Genomic DNA, 21065 nt, shown 5'->3' on the forward strand with positions numbered 1-21065 from the left:
TCTAAAATGACCTACACTTGAAATGATATGAACCCAGTTGTCAAACACAAAAGAAAAAAAATTATTCAAAATGGTTTGAATTTGAAATGGCCCAAATGGAAAACCCGAATCACCTAGAAACTGACTTGAAGCCCAAATGACTCGATTGATTTGAATCTCAATTCAACTAGACTTGATTTGAGTTTAAAAAGCCAATCATTCAAACTTGTCTAACCAAACTTGAAAATAATTTGAACTTATAATGATCTGAACCCAAAACGACATGAAATCCAAAATGTTCGAACTTAAGTGTCAAGCTCAATCAAAAATCCTAAAATGACCCAACTTGAAAACTCCAATGACAAAACTTGGATGATCAAATTTTGAAATCATTTGTGTAATAGCCATTTTGCCCGGGGCCCAAAACTCGGAAGCTCAAAACCCAAATACAAATAGTCTAGAAAATACAAATAATAACCCAATCACAAATGGGCCCAAAAATTAAAAACCTAGCCCAAACAACATTAACATTTTCAGCAGAAATGAGTAAAAGAAACCCTAGGAGCCGCATGCCTCGGGTGGCCTCCTCGCCTGCCACACCTAGCCGCACGCCTCTGCTCCTGGCCGCCAACCGCCGCATGCGCGCCAGGCCTTCTTCATTCGTGTCAGACACCTACAAAACAAAAGTAGCAAAAAGCAACAGACGAATAATCCAAGAAAAACGACAAACACAATAGATTTAGGAGTTTGAAATCGGCTATAAAGGCCGAAGCTTGTGACGGTTTCGGGTCTTCTTCGATTTTCTTTGTAAAAAAAAAGCATAACAAAGATTGGAAATAAAAAAAGAGAACAAAAGGTTGCGGTTTTCTTCTTTTTTTTCGACTCATTCATTTATTTTATGTATTATTTTTTTTCTTTCTTTTTACAAATTTGTTCTAAAAAAACTTTTAATAAAAGAAAATAAAAAAGGGAGAGGGGAAGAAGAAGGGTCACCTGAATCGCTGTAAGCCCCGTCGTCGGAGGCTCCTTTTCGTCGCCGGAGTTAGACCAAGAGAAGGCGAGAAAGACTCTTCTCCTTCGGTCTTTCGGGATTGAAGGTCGGGCCTTCAGGCGAGATCTAAAACGGGTTGAAAACCCGACGTTTCGGTGGTCCTGGCCACCGCTTGCGGAGAGGCCACGGCGGCCTCTGGCCGGAAGCCCGACGGTCGGACTAGGAGCCCGCGAGAGAGAGGGAGGCTGAGCCCTCTGTTTTCTTTTGAAAAAATGAAACAAATAGTTTTTTATTTATTTATTTATTGTATTTATATTAGAATTAAAACGGCGTCGTTTCAAGAGTGGCCGACCCGCGTGCGCGACCCGACCCGCCAGGGAGATCAGCGCGTTTCTGTTCAAGGGGCTATTTGCGCTCTTGGTCCCTCCTTATTATTTTTTTTAATTTAGTCCTTTGCTTGTTTAGTTATCTTTTTAAATTCGCCCCACGAATGTTCAGCATTTTCCTTTTTAGTCCGCATTGAATTGTTGTGTGCTGGGGCTGGGATAATTTGCGATCAGTCCCTCCTGCTTGATGCGCGTTTTACTTTAGTCTTTCTTTATCATTTTATTTCATTTTAAAATATGTCCCCTATTTTTTATCTTTTATTTTTTTTCTTATATTTCATCATTAATATTATTATTTACTGATTCTTATTTTTTAAATTTTAAATTTTGTTATATACATATATATATATATATACATATAACTGTTTTTTTCATATTTTATAATTTCAAAGCATACATATATATACATGCATACATTTCTTCAACATATACGTACGTACTTTATTATTATTATTATAAAATATACATGTATACACATACTCTCATATTTTTAGACATTCATATTTTTCATAGACATATACATCCTTACACATATTTTTATATTTGATAATTTTAAAATATATATACATACATAGATTTTTTATATTTTCATAATTTTGTGTACATTCATGTATATACATTTTTTACATCTATTCGTTATTTATTTATTTATTTACATTTTCATTATTATTTAGAAAAGAGGATTTGATTTTATTTGCCTTTGTATTTGTCACTTTGTATGTTATTGATTGGTCCCTTTTATTATCTTATTTTTTTTGCTATTGCTCGTGTTGTTTTTATGCCATCATATTCATTATTGTTTTGCTATGCATATTAACACCTTACATCAAAAAGGAAATTTTTTTCTAAATAAGACAATGTTTGGCGTTTGGAAAATCGAGAAAATGTGCCCTAACGTGCTGGGTTTTGATTTTTCGTTCGACCAAAATAGCCAAATATCCTTTTTAAACTTTCAAAATAAGGCAATATTTCGTATTTAGAAAATTTGAGAAAATCGTGTCCTAACTTACTGAGCTTCGATTTTTCTCGCATTGATCCTAAATAACCAAATATCCTTTTAAAATTGAAATAAATAAGGTTTAAATAAAAAATAAAAGGCAAGCTTACTCTCAAAAATACGAGGTGTCATGTCCTAACTTACTGGATGTGACATCTTGTTACTTCGAGATAATGGGGCATTTTCCATTTTGATTTATTCGAGTAATTTTAAAATAACACAATATAAAGAGGGATTGTATTTTTAAATTATTTTCGAGTTTTTAATTTTCGACACCAAGATATTAAGTAATCAACTAGGTACCAATTTTGGGCGTTACGAGGGTGCTAATCCTTCCTCGTACGTAACCGACTCCCGAACCTATTTCTTTGATTTTCGCAGACCAAATGCATTGTTTTAATAAATCTAAATAGTTTATTAAAAACAACCGTTTTACGAGGTGACCCGATTACACCTCATTAAAAAGATTGGTGGCGACTCCTGTTTTCGTTTTATTTTTAAAATCCAAGTCGACCCCGTTTTCATCAAAAAAATGGTGTCAACAATTTGAACTTGAAAAGAGACAAGAACTAAACCCAAAATTATTACTCAAAAATAATCTTAAAAAATTAAACCCTAAATTAATGAAACCCATATTTATCCAACTCATCCAATTAATTAGCGATGGGGGATGAGGATTTAGGTTAAAGTTCAAAGTATAAAATTGATAAAAGAAATAGTAAGATAATCTTTGTAGGTTTTTAGTGAATGAAGTGTGAGAAAATATAAGGCATAATTTTTACTGTTAGACATTTTTATTTGTCAATTTGTTTTTTTAATTTAATTTTACCCTTAACCTATCAAAAGGAGTCGAATATTATCATCAACCTTTTTGAAAGAGTCGAATTGTTATTTTTTAACGGGAATATAAATTAAAACATTAATTTTTTAAACATGATAACTTGTATAATAATCTACGTGTACTTCATTTTTTTTAATTTTATGAACTTTTTATATTTTTTGATTTTTAAATATTTTATAATTTTTAAATTATTTTTAATGTGAGATATAAGACAAATAGTATTATATCAGTAAGAAATACACGTGAACGGATTGCCACATGAGCTGTCATGACAACATCATTAAAAAGTTAATGTTTTAACCATTATTTCTATTAAAAAAATTATTTAACTTTTTTTTTGAAAAGTTAATAATCAAATTTAGTTTAAAAATAAAAATTAAATTTTTGAAAAATATAAATATTAAAAATTAAATTTCTCATTATACCAAAATATAAGTGAATTAAAAGGTAAATTGTAGGGATATAACACTGTCGTTGAAACAATTAAGCAATTGAGGTATGATGGTGAAAGTATCATTTATCAAATTAATTGAGTTGAAAAGCTGGAGCCGATATTAAGGTTGGAAACAGTAATGTTATATCACAATCTATAAAAGATGAAGACACGTCAGGTGGTTGCCATCAAAGAAATCAGCTTTCAAGCCTTTGGGTTTTAAATTACTTTTGAAGTGGAAAACACTATTGGAATCACAAGAAATAAAAACATGCATGGTTGACAAAATAACCAAACAGTGACGTGATCTGTTATGTGTACCTCATGTTGACGTACAATGATGAATTTTTAACAACAAAAATGGATAAATTTTTAACAAAAAGATCAATTTACTTTTTTATCTAATATACCAGAACTAATTTGCCCATTTTTTTAGTAGAAGGGTTAAAACATAATCTGACTCCTAGTACAGGGGCCTCAATGGTACTTTTACCTTTATAACCTAATGTACCATATGCAATATTTATATTGGGTATGTTAGTAAAAATCTTCGGTGAGAAAAATCTCGAACACACGAACGGAATATGAACAACAACTCAAACAGAAAATGAAGAAATAGGACAAAGCTCCAAGACGTGTATCAAGCCACTATCTTTAAGGTTCTATTTGCTCCCACCTATACTCGATGTGCAAATGAGTGTCAAGCAAATGAACCTCGAGGATACAATGAAGCCCGATTATTATTTGTGTTTTGCACTGACGAAAATAATCCACTGAGCAATGTATAACAAGAAAATCAATTTCTATAAAGAATTTTTGCAGTATCTCTTTATAGAACAATCTAATAATATTAGAAGATGGAGGAAAGTTAGAAAGAATTTTTAGAACTTGTGTGATTTCCAAATGAAATATCATTCCTATTTATAGGAATTTCCATGTCTTTTCATAAAACATATTTCAATAGGTGTCTTTTGTGAATAATAACATTTTTAAAAAGACACATAATTATTCATCTAATATTATAACTATTCAAATAATATTGTTTGAATGGTTATAACTTTTTGTCAAAAATCAAGTGATATAACTCTTGACCAATAACCTAAAGATTTAACTTTTGATTAATTACACCCTTTCATTTATAGTTATTGGAACACTATCAATATTTGAAAATGTTTTAGCAATCTCCCCCACATTTTCAAAATATTTTAGATTTTGATATTCTTGGAAATCAATTTGCATAAATAAAGGTGACTTACGATTGAAACTTCACTTAGTGAAAACATGTTAGAGTTAATCGAAATTGCATGGTAGACTAAGTTTTGAACCAGCTATTCCATTTGATTAACCGAACACATCTCACACAATGATTTCAATATTGGTCAATGCATAGTACCCAGGGACACTACTATGGCCATGTGTCTGTGTCCTCTTTTCATGAGTGTTGTAAGAGCCAAGCCCTTGATCTCTTAGAAGCGGCCACACTTCCACTCACATAGGTAGATCCTATCAAGAGTGTTCCCGTAATTATAACACTCTAACATATTTAATTTATGGGTCCATTAAGAGTACATTACTCACCTTTCCCTTATCATTATGTGTACCTAGCACTTCAATCTTAGGATGAATTTATTTATAGTTCTAGTAGCCACATACTAACGATGTATTTTGTCTCATTGAACTTAAGACTTGATATTATACCAAGTGTTAAGTCAATTTTCCATCATGGGTGACTCTAGTTAATGGACTTGAGTCTCATCCCTTTTCAGGTCTTGTTGACTACATTTTTAGCAAGGTGTTTTGTCAAAAGATCTGCCAAATTTTCACTTGACCTTATATAATTAATAGTGATCACTCCATCAGAGATTAATTGTCAGACATAGTTATGTCTTAATCCAATGTGTCTAGACTTTCCATTATATACTTGGCTATATACCTTTTTTTAGAGTAGTATCATTATCACAATGGATAGAAATAGGTGAAATTGGTTTAGGCCATATAGGTATATCATAAAGCATATTTCTTAATCATTCTGGTTCTTTAGATACAACGACTAATACAATAAATTCGACTGTCATGGTGGAATCAGTAATACATGTTTGTCTCTTGGAACCCCAAGAATTGGCTCATCCACCAAGAATGAAGATCCATCCATTAGTAGAAGCATGATCTTCCAAACTTGTAATCCAACTAGCATCCGAATACCCTTCTAAAACTAAAAGATATCCATTATAACACAACTCATAGTTAATAGTTTTCTTTAAGTACCTAAATACTCTATTCAAAGCTTATCAATGCAAATTACTTGGATTACTTGTGTACCTACTCAATTTCCCAACAACATATGCAATATCTGGTCTAGTACAAGTCATTATGTACACAAGACAACCAATTAGACTTGCATATTACAATTGATCAATTTTCCTGCCAGCATTAGATACTAATTTTATTTGAAGATTCATAGGTGTAGATACTGGTATACAATTGAAAAGATCAAACTTTTTAAGCAACTTTTCAATGTAATGTGATTGTGATAAAGCTATAGTGTTTTACTCTCGGGTTATTTTAATCCCAAGAATAACATTTGTTACATCCATATCCTTCATAGCAAAGTTTTTTGACAAGAATTTCTTTTTGTTTTCTATTTGTTCCAAATCCGTGCCAATATGAGCATGTCATCTACATATAAGCAAATTATGATACATTTTCCATTTTCAGATTTGCTATATATGCACTTATCAGATTCATTTATTTTATAGTCATTAGTTAGAACAACCTTGTCAAACTTTTGGTGTCATTGCTTTGGTGCTTGTTTAAGTCCATATAGAGATTTAACAAGCTTACATACCTTATACTATTGTCCTAGAACAATAAATCCTTTCTATTGTTCCATGTACACTTCCTCTTCGAATTCACCATTTAAAAGTGCATTTTTAACATCCATTTGGTGAACAATCAAATTATAAATTGAGGTAAGTGATATTAACAGTCTAATCGTAGAAATTCTTGCTACTCGAGCATAGGTATCAAAATAATCAATACCTTGTTTTTATGTAAAACATTTGGCTACCAACCTTGCTTTAAATTTATAAATGGTTTCATCGACCTTCAGTTTCTTTTTGAAGATCCATTTACAACCTATTGGTTTGGAACCCAATGGAAGATCAACTAAAATCCAAGTTTGATTTCCCATTATTGAATCCATCTCATTATTTAATTCTTCTTTCCAAAAAGTAGAGTCTTGAGATTTCATTTTCTCTTCAAATGTAATAAGATCAAATTCTGAATTATAACAATAAGGTATATTATTGTCTATGCTTTCACATTTTCCTTCTACAAAGAACATAATGAAATCTGGTCCAAAATCTTTGACCTTTTTTTAATCATTTTACTTCTTAATTTTTGACAAGATTCATCATTATTATCAATTTGTTCTAATGGAATCTCATTCTCATTTGAAGAATGAATTAATTGTTGTGGTTGTAATTATCTTGAAATAGAATTAAATCTATTTTCATAAAAATAGCATCTCTTGATTCAATAACAGTATTAATTGAAATTGAATCATTTGGTTCAATTACCATGAACCTATAAATATGCATTCAACTCCTCTTTCGCCTAACTTTTTACGTTTAGGTGTTAGATCTTTGACAATAGCTCTACAACACCAAACCTTCAAATAATTAAGGTTTAGTTTCCTTTTCTTCCATTGTTCATAGGAATTTATTTTAGCTTCCTTATTAAGAACTCTATTCAATATTTGACAAACTGTTAGAACAACTTCTCCCCAAAAACCTTTTCCAAGACCTGAATATGATAACATTGAATTTACCATTTCAGTCAAGACTCTATTTTTCCTTTCAGCTATACCATTTTCTTGTGGTGTGTAAGGAGCTGAAACTTGATGAATAATTCCAATGGATTCAAAATAACTTGGATTATAGTATTCTCCACCTCTATCCGATCTTAAGCTCTTGATAAATGATTCACACTAAAGTTCAGCTTCAGATTTATAAACTTTAAAATTTTCAAGTGTTTCATCTTTTGAATGCAATAAATATACATAGCAATAACTAGAACAATCATCAATAAAAGTAACAAAATATTTCTTTCCACCTAATGTAGGAGTATTATGCATGTCACAAAAAACAATATCTATCAAATCAAACAACTTTGTTTTCCTTTTAACCTTAGGGTAAGGGTTTCTAGTAATTTGAGTCAACATACATGTATTGTATTTTTCAATATTATTATTAAAAACGAGAATTAAATCTAACTTATATATGTCATTAAATTTTCTGTAATTCAAATGACCTAATCTATAATGCCATAAATAAGAAGATTCAACCATATAAGCAGAAGTAGTATTTTTATTCTTATTAATAATATTGAGTTTGAACATGCCCGCATACATATACTCTTTCCCTACAAAAATTCATCATTTAGACAGAATAAACTTATTTGCCTCAAAAACAAGTTTGGAAACAAACTTATTTAACAAACTTCCAGACACTAAATTCTTCCTAACTTCTGGTACATGATATACATCATTCAAGGTTAAAACCTTTCCAAAAGTGAATTATAGTTCAATAGACCCTTTGACTTTGATTGCTATGGTGGAAAAATTTCCCATGTACAAGACACTGTTGTTGGATCACCGGTACATCACGTGGCATAGCGGAAAATTTTTTTCAGCGATCATCAACCATGGATCCATGGATGAGGAACGAATCAAGTTGAAACAAGGCTAAAAAATATACCTTTCAAAAATGAAAAACGACGTGTAAGGTTGTTTATAGGATCTCTTTCGGAGATGTTGATTTGAAGATGCAACGATAACGTCTCTGCTTCTATGTAATCCACCTAATCAAAGAACAAATAGCAAAATTCTCTTGAACTTTTCAGAGAGAATTTTCAAGAATGGCTGTTAGACCTTTTAGTTGCGTGTTTGTGTTTTTAGGTAACCCTAACACATCAGGGATTCATATTCCTTTTATTTTTTCTTTGATATCTCATATTAGGAAAAAAAATTGAGATTATTCCCTTATTTTTAAAGAAACAAATAGAAAGTCAAAATAAAAATTATATTATTTCTAAAAGAATATCAATTTTCATGTCTTTTTATATTTTGATCAAAATTATTATAATTGTTTATATTAATAATTTCGGTAAACTATATTCAATTAATATTTTGTATGAATCAAATTCATATATTAATTTTATATATGTTATTTATATGTGTACAACAAACTTGTACATATAATGTGTTCAATATTTAACTATCAAATTAAATTAATTCAATAATTAATTTAATTCATGTGACAACTAAATACAATACCAAATGTATTTGGATTCTGTTCGCTTCAACTATAGGTGTGACCTTGCAGGCTCTTGTAACGTTAGTAGTAATACTAGAACGTTTCTACTATTACGAGCAATGAGTGGCATCTAGCAATGCATAATTGCTACCCATGTTACAAGAAGTCGTGATTCGACATAACCTTTCCGTGATAATCTTTTTCATGTATTATATCCTTTTATCCTTAATATCTAGATTAGACATAAGTCATGGAATAGTCACACTTGTATAGTTCAATCTCATATTTCTTGATATTCTAAGTAGACTACAATAAACAAATAAGTGTGATATCTCATATCAACTTATTCGAGCATGACCATGCATTTCTAGTCTTACTCCATCAAGAAGCTTAAGATATTGCTCCCATTATGCATGAGGGATAAATCCTATCTTGATCAATCATATCCCTTTACATAGATTGCGACATACTCAACATCAGTCTTTATAGTATAACCTGTTATGGTAGACGTTTGACTGTGTCAAAATATACAACTTACTATGTTGGGACAATGATGATCTCAAGTCTAAGGATCATATACATAGTTATCACTATGATTAATATTGTGACTATTACATAATAATCCAAAAATCATACTCATAACAAGTCAGCCGAGTATGTTTTTCTCTAACACATACTCATGTATCGATTTTGACATCTCTGTGTCAATGACAACACTTTGTTATCAATAAACTAGATATTAGTCTCAATGCATTATCATTGTCCAAGTCCATAATGATACTTGACTAAAGACTTTTTAAGAATAATCATATTATTCTCAAGGCTTTATTAAACTAGTTTATTTGTACGCATAGAAAAAGTAACTGAAATAACAATGGCAATACATTATATTAACAAACCAAGTAAAACGAGTAAGTGATTACAATCATCTCATGATTGGTCTTCGGGCAATATTCACATTGCGTGAACTTTGTGAACATGTTTTTATCTTTGCACACATGTTTGGTTGCTCCAGTATCAATCCACCATGAATTATCATCTTGTGCCATATTAATTTCAAAAATCATGGCAATGAACTTTTCGTTATTATCAACCTTAGAAGATTGTTTCTTATTTAAAAATCAACATTCATTCTTAAAATATCTTGGCTTACCAAATGATAGCATGAGTCATTTTTTTTTTGAACTTAGGTGCTCTATCAGTCTGTTTGAATTTTCTCTTAGATGGTTTAGTTGTCTGTACTTCCTTCGTAACATGCACTTTGGCATTTTTAGAATCTAGGTTCTGATCTTGCTTTCGATATTCTTCTTCAATAAAAAAAATGATTTGTCAAAGCCTCAAGAGATATTTCCTCTTTCTTATGTTTTAGACTTCTTAAAGTCTTTCCAAGATGGAGAAAATTTGTCTATAATGGAGGATGCAACAATAATTTCATCCATTTTCATATCATATTGCTTAAATTGATGCAACATTTTTTTAATATCATGAAATTGTTCCATAACAGAACGACCACCAATCATTTGATAATTATTGAAACGACTAACAAGAAATTTTTTTCTTGTAGCATCTTCAATCATGTATCTTGTCTCCAATTTGTCCAATAATTCCTTAGTGTTGGCCTCATTTTGTTAGGTGTCGAACAAACCATTGGATAAATCATTCAATATGTGGCCTATGCACAAGTAATCAACATTGTCTCATTTTTGCCTTTCTCTGGTTGTAACAACAGATTCGTTTTCATACTCTTCCAGTCTTTGAGTATTCAAAACATAAGCAATCTTCAAATTTGATAATAAGAAGAGCATTTTTTTTCTGCCATCGTCGGGAATTGTCACCATCAAACTGATCAAGTTTGATAAATTTGGAAGCCAACTCCTTTAGTGTTCCACTTTCATGTGTTGTAGTAGTCATCATGATAGTAGAACCTTACAATTGTTAGTACAAATCTTCGGTGAGGAAAATCTCGAACATACGAACGGAACACGAGCAACAACTCGAATAGAAAATGAAGAAATAGGACAAGGCTTCAAGGTGTGTATCAAGCCACTATCTTTAAGGTTCTATTCTCCCTCACCTATAATCGGTATGCAAATGAGTTTCAAGCAAATGAACCTCGAGGATACAATGAAGCCCAATGACTATTTGTGTTTTGCACTGACGAAAATAGTCCACTGAGCACTGAGCAATGTATAAAAATAAAATCAATTTCTATAAAACAAATTCTATAGTAACTCTGTAACAACCCGTTTTCGGTGAAATCGAAATAGTAGTTTCGAGACCACAAATCTGTGTCCGAAAGAAAAATTATTTTAATATTATTGCATGGTCTGCATTATGGTAGAGAATTCATATAAAAATTTCATTAAGAAAATTTTACTGATTTCATGTTTAATTAGGGGTAAAAGACTAAATTGCAAAAATGTGAAAGTTGAATTCTAGTAGCTAGAAGGATTAAATAGCTACGAAATTTAAAATTTGAGGTCCTTATAAGGCAAATAAACAATTAAGAGAAGTTAGTAGATATTTATGATGATTCATCCATGGAAAATGGAATAAAGAAAATGACTAAATTGGAAATTGAAATAATTAAATATGATAATAAACTAGTATCATCTTATTTCATCATCTTCCCCAAATTAAAATACATGGAAACCCTAGCTAAGAGAAAATCGTTTAAGCAAACTTAATTGGCTTAATTGGGTAAGCATTATTGTCTAGTTTTTAGTAATTTTTATATTTCTAAGATCGTAATAACCTAATCTAGCTATTTTGGGGATCAATTTGTAAAGTTATCAAAGTATTAAAATTTTTCCATGGATGAGTATGCTGAAATTTTGAAATTTATGGTAGAAAATGAAAGGTTGTTGATAGATAAACAACTTTTATAAAGAATTTTTTTAAGAAATTGTGATTTAGGGACTAGATTGAAAATATGAAAAAATCATGGAAAATTTATGATTTTTTTGAAATACATGGGCTGTAAATGTTATATGAAAAATTTGGCTAGGCTTGGAATAAGGATTAAATTGCATGAATTTCATTTTCCGAGCCTAGGGATGAAATCAGAATTAATTAAAAGTATAGGGGCAAAATGGTACTTTTTCCTAAAATGTGAATTGATTTTAATTGAATATGAATTTTATTAAATTAATTTAAATTTACTCGTATAGATCCGGATAGACCTAGTAAGGAGTTGGATTGAGGAAAAAAAAGAATCGGATTAGTAGATTCTCGTATACAAACAAGTGTCGAGGTAAGTTCGTGTAACTAAATAGTGTACATTTATATGTTTGAATTAAATATTGTATATATGAATATTGAATTTTATAATTTTTATGTTTATGAAATTAGTCATATATCCAAAAAATACTCGATAAAAATATTAAATCCCGTTTGAATACATGAAAATCGATTGGATACAGGGCTCCTGTATTGGTTGTGGTCTTGTATATGTTGCAGACACATCATAGCTCGAAAGAGCGTCCCGTTATTAGCTCTCATGAGCATCTTGTTATATGGTTCTTGCGAACTTCCCGTTATAGTTCTTCGAAGCGTCCTGATAGGTTGTGATCCTACATGTGTTGTGGACACACCTTAGCTCTTATAAGCTTCCCGATTATATGGCTCTTCGTGAGCTTCCCGTTAATTGGCTCTTTGTGAACTTCCCGATATGGCTCGCTTGAACTTCCCGATATATGACTATCCGGAGCTCCCCGATATATGGCTATCCGGAGCTCCTCGATTAATGGCTCTTCGGAGCTACCCGTTATAGGCTAGCACGAGCTTCCTAAATATTGCTCTTATGAGCTTCCTGTTTTAGCCCGGATAAGCTTTCCGTTTATGTGTTCTTACAAGCACTTCTGAATATGAGTTGACGGACTTACCGTATAGTACACTTTGAGCGTACTGCCCATGTATCCGTCGATATTTTAAATGATCTAACGGTAAAGTTACGGTATGAAATGATATGAATTCATGATGAAATATTATAAAAGAAATTTGAAATACTAGAATATGATACTCATATGTTCATTTGATACTTGGAGTGGTAGATACATATATGAGGAAATGGTATATTGATGAGCTCATCTATATTCCCTGGTATTTATATAAGTTTACATAACTAACATGCTTGATGAGGATTTATGTGTGTTTAGGCTATTGATTTTATTGATTTGGATGTACTATGACTGCTTATTTTAAATGAACATGATTGGTAAGTTAATTTCCTGTTATACGAACTTACTAAGCATTATATGCTTACTCTATTTATTTTCCTCTGTTTTATAGCGCTCGGAAGCTCGTAAAGGTTGGAAATCGGTCGGAGCATCATTACACTATCCTTCAGCTCATTTTGGTATAAATAGCAAACTTATTTTGGTATAATGGCATGTATAGGTTAAATTGGCCAATGATGGCATGTATATGGTTAGTCGTAACTAGCCATTGGAATGGCTAGTGATGGCATGTTTGATGTATGTTCAGGAGGTTATATCATGTTTAATATATATGTGTTTGGTATGATAGATTGAATTTTGATAAACTTATATGATTATACAAATAGGTAAGTTTGAATACTTAAATACATGTGATAATATATCATGCATAAGATTAGTTTTGGCTTGGTTTTAATGTCTTGAATTGGTTGGTGAATGTATTCAAGTGTTGTTGTAGGTCGAAGGCAAATTTGGGTAAGAAAAATGGCCTTAAAAATGCCCCATTTTCGTCCACACGGGTAGATACACAAGCGTGTGTCTCAACCGTGTATGACACACGGCCATGCGCATGGGCGTGTGGTTTGGTGTCCCCTGCATCCTTAAAATTTAAAAACAGAATGCCCAGGTATTTTCGCACGGGCAAAGACACGGGCGAGTGTCTCAGCCGTGTGTGACACACGACCTAGCACACAGGTGTATGACTTGGCCGTGTAAACCCTGCACCTAATTAATGCAAGTCAGTATGCTCACACGGCCTAGCACACGAGTGTGCGGCTTGGCCGTGTGACCCAACTTAGTAGCTACCCTAATTTTGAGCACGGGCTGGGACACGGCCGTGTGCCTCACATCGAATGCCCACACGGCCTGGGATACAAGCATGTCACTTGGCCGTGTGTGCCACATAGCCTGGCCACACGAGCATGTGTCCCCTGTACCTAAGGAAAATTTTAAAATTTCACAAAAAAATTTCTGAGTTCCTGGTTTAGTCCCGACTTATTTTAAGTGCATATTTTGGGTCTCGAGAGCCCATATAAGGGACATTATGATTGAATATGATTGGTTTCGGATACAAATGGTAAATGTTACGAATTTACTGTATTTGATCTGTAAACTCCGGTAATGCTCTATAACCCTGTTCCGGCGACGGGTATGGGTTAGGGGTGTTACAAACTCTTTATAGAACAATCTAATAATATTAGAAGATGGAGGAAAGATATAAAGAATTTTTAGAACTTGTTTGTATGATTTCCAAATGAAATATCATTCCTATTTATAGGAATTTTCATGTCTCTTCATAAAGACAACTTTTAATATGTGTCTTTTATGAATAATAACATCTTTAAAAAGACACATAATTATTCATCTAATATTATAACTATTCAAGTAATATTGTTTGAATAGTTATAACTTTTTATAAAAAATCAAGTGATATAACTCTTGACCAATAACCAAAAGATTTAACTTTTGATTAATTACACCCTTTCATTTATAGTTATTGGAACACTATAAATATTTGAAAATGTTCCAACAGGGTTTACAATTATTTTTCTATTGAAATTTATTTCAAATATATAACATTATAAATTTGAATTTGTAATAATTATTTTTAATATTTAAAATATATTTTATATTACAAAAAATTTGTATTAATTGCTCAAAAATATTTAAAATTTATATTTATATATCAAAATATTAATAATATTATTTTCTTATATTTTTATTGAAATATCATAATATTAATGAACTTTAACATCATTTAATTGCATTATTTTTTTACTTTATAACATCATGTGTAAAATGAATATTTTATTTCTCAAAAGTATTTTTTATAGTAATACAAAACATTTAAATTTTAAACTAAAATTTTCAAGAACACTTTTAAAAAAAATAATGAAATAGCCCTTATACAAATTGAACCCAACAAGAGGTGATACCACTTAAATCCCTTTAGGCTTCTAGAAATGTAAAGTCAGTAAACAAGGATGATAGTGGGTTGGATATCTACAAATTTGGATTATTTGGATCTGCCTAAAATTTTGAATTTGTAAACAATCCGACTTTTAATATCGAAATCCAAATTCGAATTAAATATGAATATCTATCAAATATTCGTATCTGTATTTGTTATTTGGATATCTGACTCTGATATTTGACTCTGAATTGGTTACAAAATATATAAAATTTTGCTTCCTATAATATTCAAACACATAACTTTTAAACAATTAAAATCATACTTTAACCATCAAAGTTAATCCTCAACCTTGGTTAAAATTTACTCAAACTAATAAATAACATATAAATAAAAATATAATAATTAATAATAAATTTAAATATGTTTAAAAAATTATCGGAAAAATATATATCGTTTAACATCTCATTCTCTTAAATATCATGTAGCTTCTCTTAATTTTATTATTTTTCTGTTTGTAAATTTAATTGAACAAGAAGATGGAGTGAATAGAATTTTTATATTTGCGATTATCCCTTTTATTATTTGATCAATTCAATTAGTTAATTTTAAAAAAAATAATATTTATATAATTAAAATAAATATAATGGTATGAATTTATTTTGTAATGTCACATAATTATATTTAGTACATATTATATAAAATAGTATACATACATGTTTAAGGATATATAATATATTAAACTATGAATGTAACATAATTATCATAACATTACGATATTACAATGTGCATTCTTCTATTATAAACGATATACAATCTAAACCTTAAATTTATAACTAATTGTATATAGGCTATACTCCTTTGTTACATCAACAAGACTCACTCGTATCAAAAAAAGTTTACTCACCAATCCCTATTTCAAAGAAATCACTCTTCCTCATTTGTTTCTCTTTTCTTATCTTCTTTTTTAGTGAAGGGGGTCCTTAAGAAAAAATTTGTCAATCCGGTAAAATTTAACATATGGCAATTGTATTTCCAGCCGACATGTCAAATGGAATTTTATATGTAACCCATATACAATTATGTTATTATAATATTACATAACTAATATACCTAAATTATATAATATTAATTGTATATATTATAATATACCATAAAATTAGGTACATGTTTAAGGTTTAGGTTGCACATCACTAATAGAAAAATGCACATATTGTAATATCATAATGTTAAAATAATTGTAATACCATAAAATGCACATTCACAATTTAATTATATAACAATTGATATATTATATGTCCTTAAAAGTGTATGTGTATTATTTTTATAAGATAATATGTACTAAAGATAATATATCACATTATAATATAAATTCATATTATAATATTTATTTTAATTATATAAATATTATTTTTTTGTTTAAAATAATTTAACTAATTTAGTTAATTAAATAATAAAAGGGATTGTCATAAATTTAGAAATTCTGATGATTCCATCTCATTGTTAAGTTAGATTTACCAATACAAAAGAATAAGATTTAAGAGAGGCTATATGAGATTTAAGAGAATAAGATGTTAAATAAGATATATTTTTATGATAATTTTCAAAAAATGTTTAAATTTATTATTTATTATTATAAATTTTATTACTAATCAGAATATTTAATTTTAGAAAATATTTTTATTGATATTTATATGCTATTTATTAATTTCTCTAAATTTTAAATATAGTTGAAGGTTAGTCTACTAAATTGTAAGTTATTTAATTATGCTAAGTTTTTTATTATTATCTAGTTATAAAAAATTATAAAATAATCCTTCAATTTATCGCGTTATTATTTTTGTTTAATTTCATATAACTGTAGATGATTTTGGAAATTAAAAAATGGTAAAATAACAAATTTAATCCTTAACATTTATATATTATATCAATTTAGCCGTAATTCTAAAGAAATTAACCCTCTACATATTATCTCAATTTCAATTTAATTCTAAAAAATTATAAATTTCTTTTCTTTTTTACTTCTATTCTGTTTTCCTTCTCTCTCTCTCTCTTTTCATTTGATTTTCCTTTTCTTTTTCGTCCTCACCTAAACCTAAACCTCCCAAGAATATCTTTTTAGTTCATTGAAGGTTATTCCATCGACTAAAGATTTAGTTTCATTTTGGATTTTTTATTTTATTTTGAAATAATTTGTGAAATGTGATTACATTAGATCATTCCAAGAATTGGGACCATTGTGAGGCGAAGGGCTCATTTCTCAGGGTAAATTATACAATTGGTCACTCAATTTTAAAATTTTTTTCTTTTGAACACAAATAAATAAAAATTTTTATTTTTAAGCACCGTCTTGAAAAACCATTTTCATTTTAGGCACTATTGTTAAAAATTGTTTTCATTTTGTTCACTCGATGTTAATTCAATGTTATTGTACATTCCTTTTAGTCACCCAACTTTAGTAAGTTTTTGTTTTAGTCATTTATTTTATCTTTTAAATTCTTTTTATAGAATTAATTTTAGGTTTTTTTTTTAGTAAAAGAGAAAAACTTGAGTGTATAAGGGAAAACTTAGGTTTTTACATGGAAAAATAATTTATCTCTTTAATTACCTTTAATATTTTTCCTTTTTTAGAATTAGTTTTAATTTTTTTTAATAAAAGAGAAAAACCTAGGGTTTTACAGGAAATTAACTGGATTTTATAGGAAAAACTTGGGTCTTTACAGGAAAAGTCATTTTATCTTTTTAATTTTCTTAATTTTTTTTATTTTCTAAAATTGATTTTAAACCTTTTCCCAGTAAAAGGAGAAAAATTTGGGGTTCTATAGGGGCCTGAGTTTTTATATGGAAAATTTGAGGTTTTATAAATGTTTTTCATTTCCTTTTTTTCCTCTTTTAAAATTAATTTTATTTTTTTCGTAACAAAGGAAATACCTGGGTTTTTTCGATGAATTACTTGGGTTTTTTCGGTAAAGTTGAGTGTTTACAAAGAATTGAGTTACAAAGAAAAATTAGGTTTTATCTTTGCAATTGAATAACTCAATTTCCTGTAAAAAGTCAAGGCGTTTTTTTAAATAAAATTAAATTTAAAAAGAAAATGAGTGATCAAAATGAAAATTTATTAAAGTTGGGGGCTAAAATGAGTGAATAATGACATTAAATTAACAACGAGTGTCCAAAATAAGAAAAGTTTTTAACAACAGTGCCTAAAATGAAAATTTTCTATTTTTCAATACTCAAACTTAAAACTTATGAAAATTTGGTGTACAATTGCATAGTTTGTCCTTGATTTTAATACTAGCAGCATTAAATGAGGTTATTTATTTTTTGTTGCTTGTGAAATTCTAGAAAGATATGAAATAAGGAAATTAACCAAGTAGTTAGCTTTTTAGTATTTGGTACACTGATAGTCTACTGTTTTAAAATTTTGACAAGTGTCTTTTTTAAATTTTTTTTAAAAAATTTACCATATCCCTACAATATACTTATTAATCCTCTTACCCTACTTGTAAAATCTAAAAATTCACTAATAATATACCAAATAATTTCCATTCATTTTAATGTTATTTTATCTCATAAACCTAATGCACTTGGTACAAAAACAATGGCCAAATTGACCATACCTAAAACAATACTTCTAAAACCTAATCTAGTGGTTGAGAAATTTGAGATGTTAATTACCAAGAAATTCCCCACAATAATCCAGCATCAAAAGATGCATTCTTGCTAGCGGACAGCCTTCAAATTGTGGTTGATTTGCCATTATCGTCTAAACACAATGTTTACACAATCGTATTGGTTGATAACACAGATGGATAATTAGTTCAATCGGTTTAATTCAAAAAATTATTAAAAAGAATCATAAAATTAAAAAATAGAAAAAAATGATTCAATTATCAATTCAAGTTATTCATACTGGTTCATAAATCAACCAATCCAATCCCTTGATCTTACCAATTCAACCTATCAATTCGGTCCAAATTTGAAAACAGTGTCAATTTTAGTTTTGAATATTTCTCTTAACTAATACAACAGAAACTAGAATAGTTAACATTATTCTATAACCAATATAAAAGGAAGCAAATCATTTTATATAATTAAGTAGTCAATTGGAGTGTCATTATCTATGTTTTAAAGAATTTTTAAGATTAAAACAACGTACTTTCAGATTTTCATTATCTAGTGACTTTAATTTTTCTACATTGAATAAAAAACCAAAAATACCATCATATATTTTAAATTGTTCAAATTTATTTTGGAAAGAAAAAATTGTTTGATCTACTAAGTATAAAAAATAATCAATTCTAAAAGATTCTTCAGGAAAATTTATTGTTTCATCCTCAACATTCTCATCAAATTGTTTACTTCTACAAATAATACGTTTTTCACAAAATTTAGGTTCTATTTCTATCTCAATAGCTATTTCTTTAAGACACGCCATAGCATTTTAAAATCCATCTTCCCTATATTTTTCAAAAAAAAAAAATGAAAGATGATCTTTTAATTATTCTATTACTACATCAATTTGCATATCTTTAGATAGTAAATTTTTGCTAATTAAGTTCATACCAAATAATATTTCATACCAAATAATTATGCCCAACAAAAGTTTGTTAAACATTCAGCTTCACTTCTGACTTTAGAATCATCACCAACTTCAATTAATTTCAATAAAACATCTTTTGTTTGTGGAGCTTGAAATATTATAGTTTTAACACTTTCAATACGACTTTCCCAACGTATTTGTGATAATGATTTAAGTTTGGGCTCAGCATATGATCTTATAAATTTTCCATCTTTTCGTTGAAGAAGAAAATAATGAGTATTATTTGTTGTAGTACTCCAAAAAAGGATGCAACTTTAAAATAATGATAAGTCGTCTCACAAAGTACTAATTTAGACTACAACAATCACATGGAGTGTAAAATGATTAGGATTAACATTTTTTCGCACTCTTTGATGTTTTCCTTTCATGCTAGACCCATTATCATATCATTATCTATATAATCTACAATGGCATAAAAAATACCTTTTCTAGTTGTATTATCTACTTCTAAAAATTCTAGAACATATTTTGAAACTTTTATTTGACTTGAAACATCTACACATCATAATATAATAGGCATTTGCTTTTGATGACTTATATATGGACTACAATCAAGTAGTATTAAAAAATATTTTACTCCAAATAAAAGAGATCAAAGAATGAAAGGGATGAGAAAATGGAGAATGAAATTATCAGATCTTAGCATAACTAACTTCACTCTTCCATATATTCCTCCTTTCCCAAATATTACCCATTTCATAGTCAGCCTACTTTCTAGAAAGCTTACGCAGACGTGTACTCCTCCGTGGCTCAACTTCAAATCCTTGCTTATCATACTCCACATGTGCAACTGACATATCACCCCTTTCTTTCACAACAGCTGACAATTTGTACATAGTTTACTTGGTTTAAAACAGTGAAACCTCATTATCCACCAATGATCTATGATGTTTTTGCACCAAATCATGGCTTGTCGTGATACAAAGGTAATATTAGACGTGGTTTTAATACTATGTATTTTTAGTTTATACTTCTAGAATTTGAAAATTTTAATCCCAATCAAAAGATAACTATTGAATTCATTAAGTTAAAACTTTGTTATTTTTAAAATTTAATGTGTAAATATATTATCATATGTATAATACTATATATATATATATATGTTATTTTCACATATTACTCATAAAAGTCAGTTAATAAATTTAAAAATTGTCATTTGCATTACAACTAAAATTTTGAAATTAAAAAAATATAACCACCAAGATTAATCCAATTGGAGAACGTGAACTTCATTTGTAATTTGATGCATAATACAAGTCTAATGACATAATTCAACCAAACAAATTTAACTGTTACCATTGAGTCAGGACTAAAATTGTAAAATTTGAAATGTACAAAGACTAAAATTGATCAAATTATAGGTGCTAAATCCATAATTTACGCTAAATACAGGG

General features: G+C 29.2%; 1 protein-coding gene across 1 annotated transcript; it reads right to left on the reverse strand.

The window, feature by feature from the left end:
* Positions 1-360: 360 nt before the first annotated feature.
* On the reverse strand, positions 361-20507 carry LOC121220738 (uncharacterized). The gene is made up of 3 exons (XM_041100174.1): positions 20383-20507; positions 973-1231; positions 361-652 (listed from the first exon to the last, which is right to left on the reverse strand). The coding sequence occupies exons 1-3, from the start codon at positions 20505-20507 to the stop codon at positions 437-439; spliced, it is 600 nt and encodes a 199-aa protein (XP_040956108.1). The 3' UTR covers positions 361-436.
* Positions 20508-21065: the final 558 nt, after the last annotated feature.

This window comes from Gossypium hirsutum, chromosome D09 (assembly GCF_007990345.1).
Source record: "Gossypium hirsutum isolate 1008001.06 chromosome D09, Gossypium_hirsutum_v2.1, whole genome shotgun sequence".
NCBI classification, from domain to species: domain Eukaryota; kingdom Viridiplantae; phylum Streptophyta; class Magnoliopsida; order Malvales; family Malvaceae; genus Gossypium; species Gossypium hirsutum.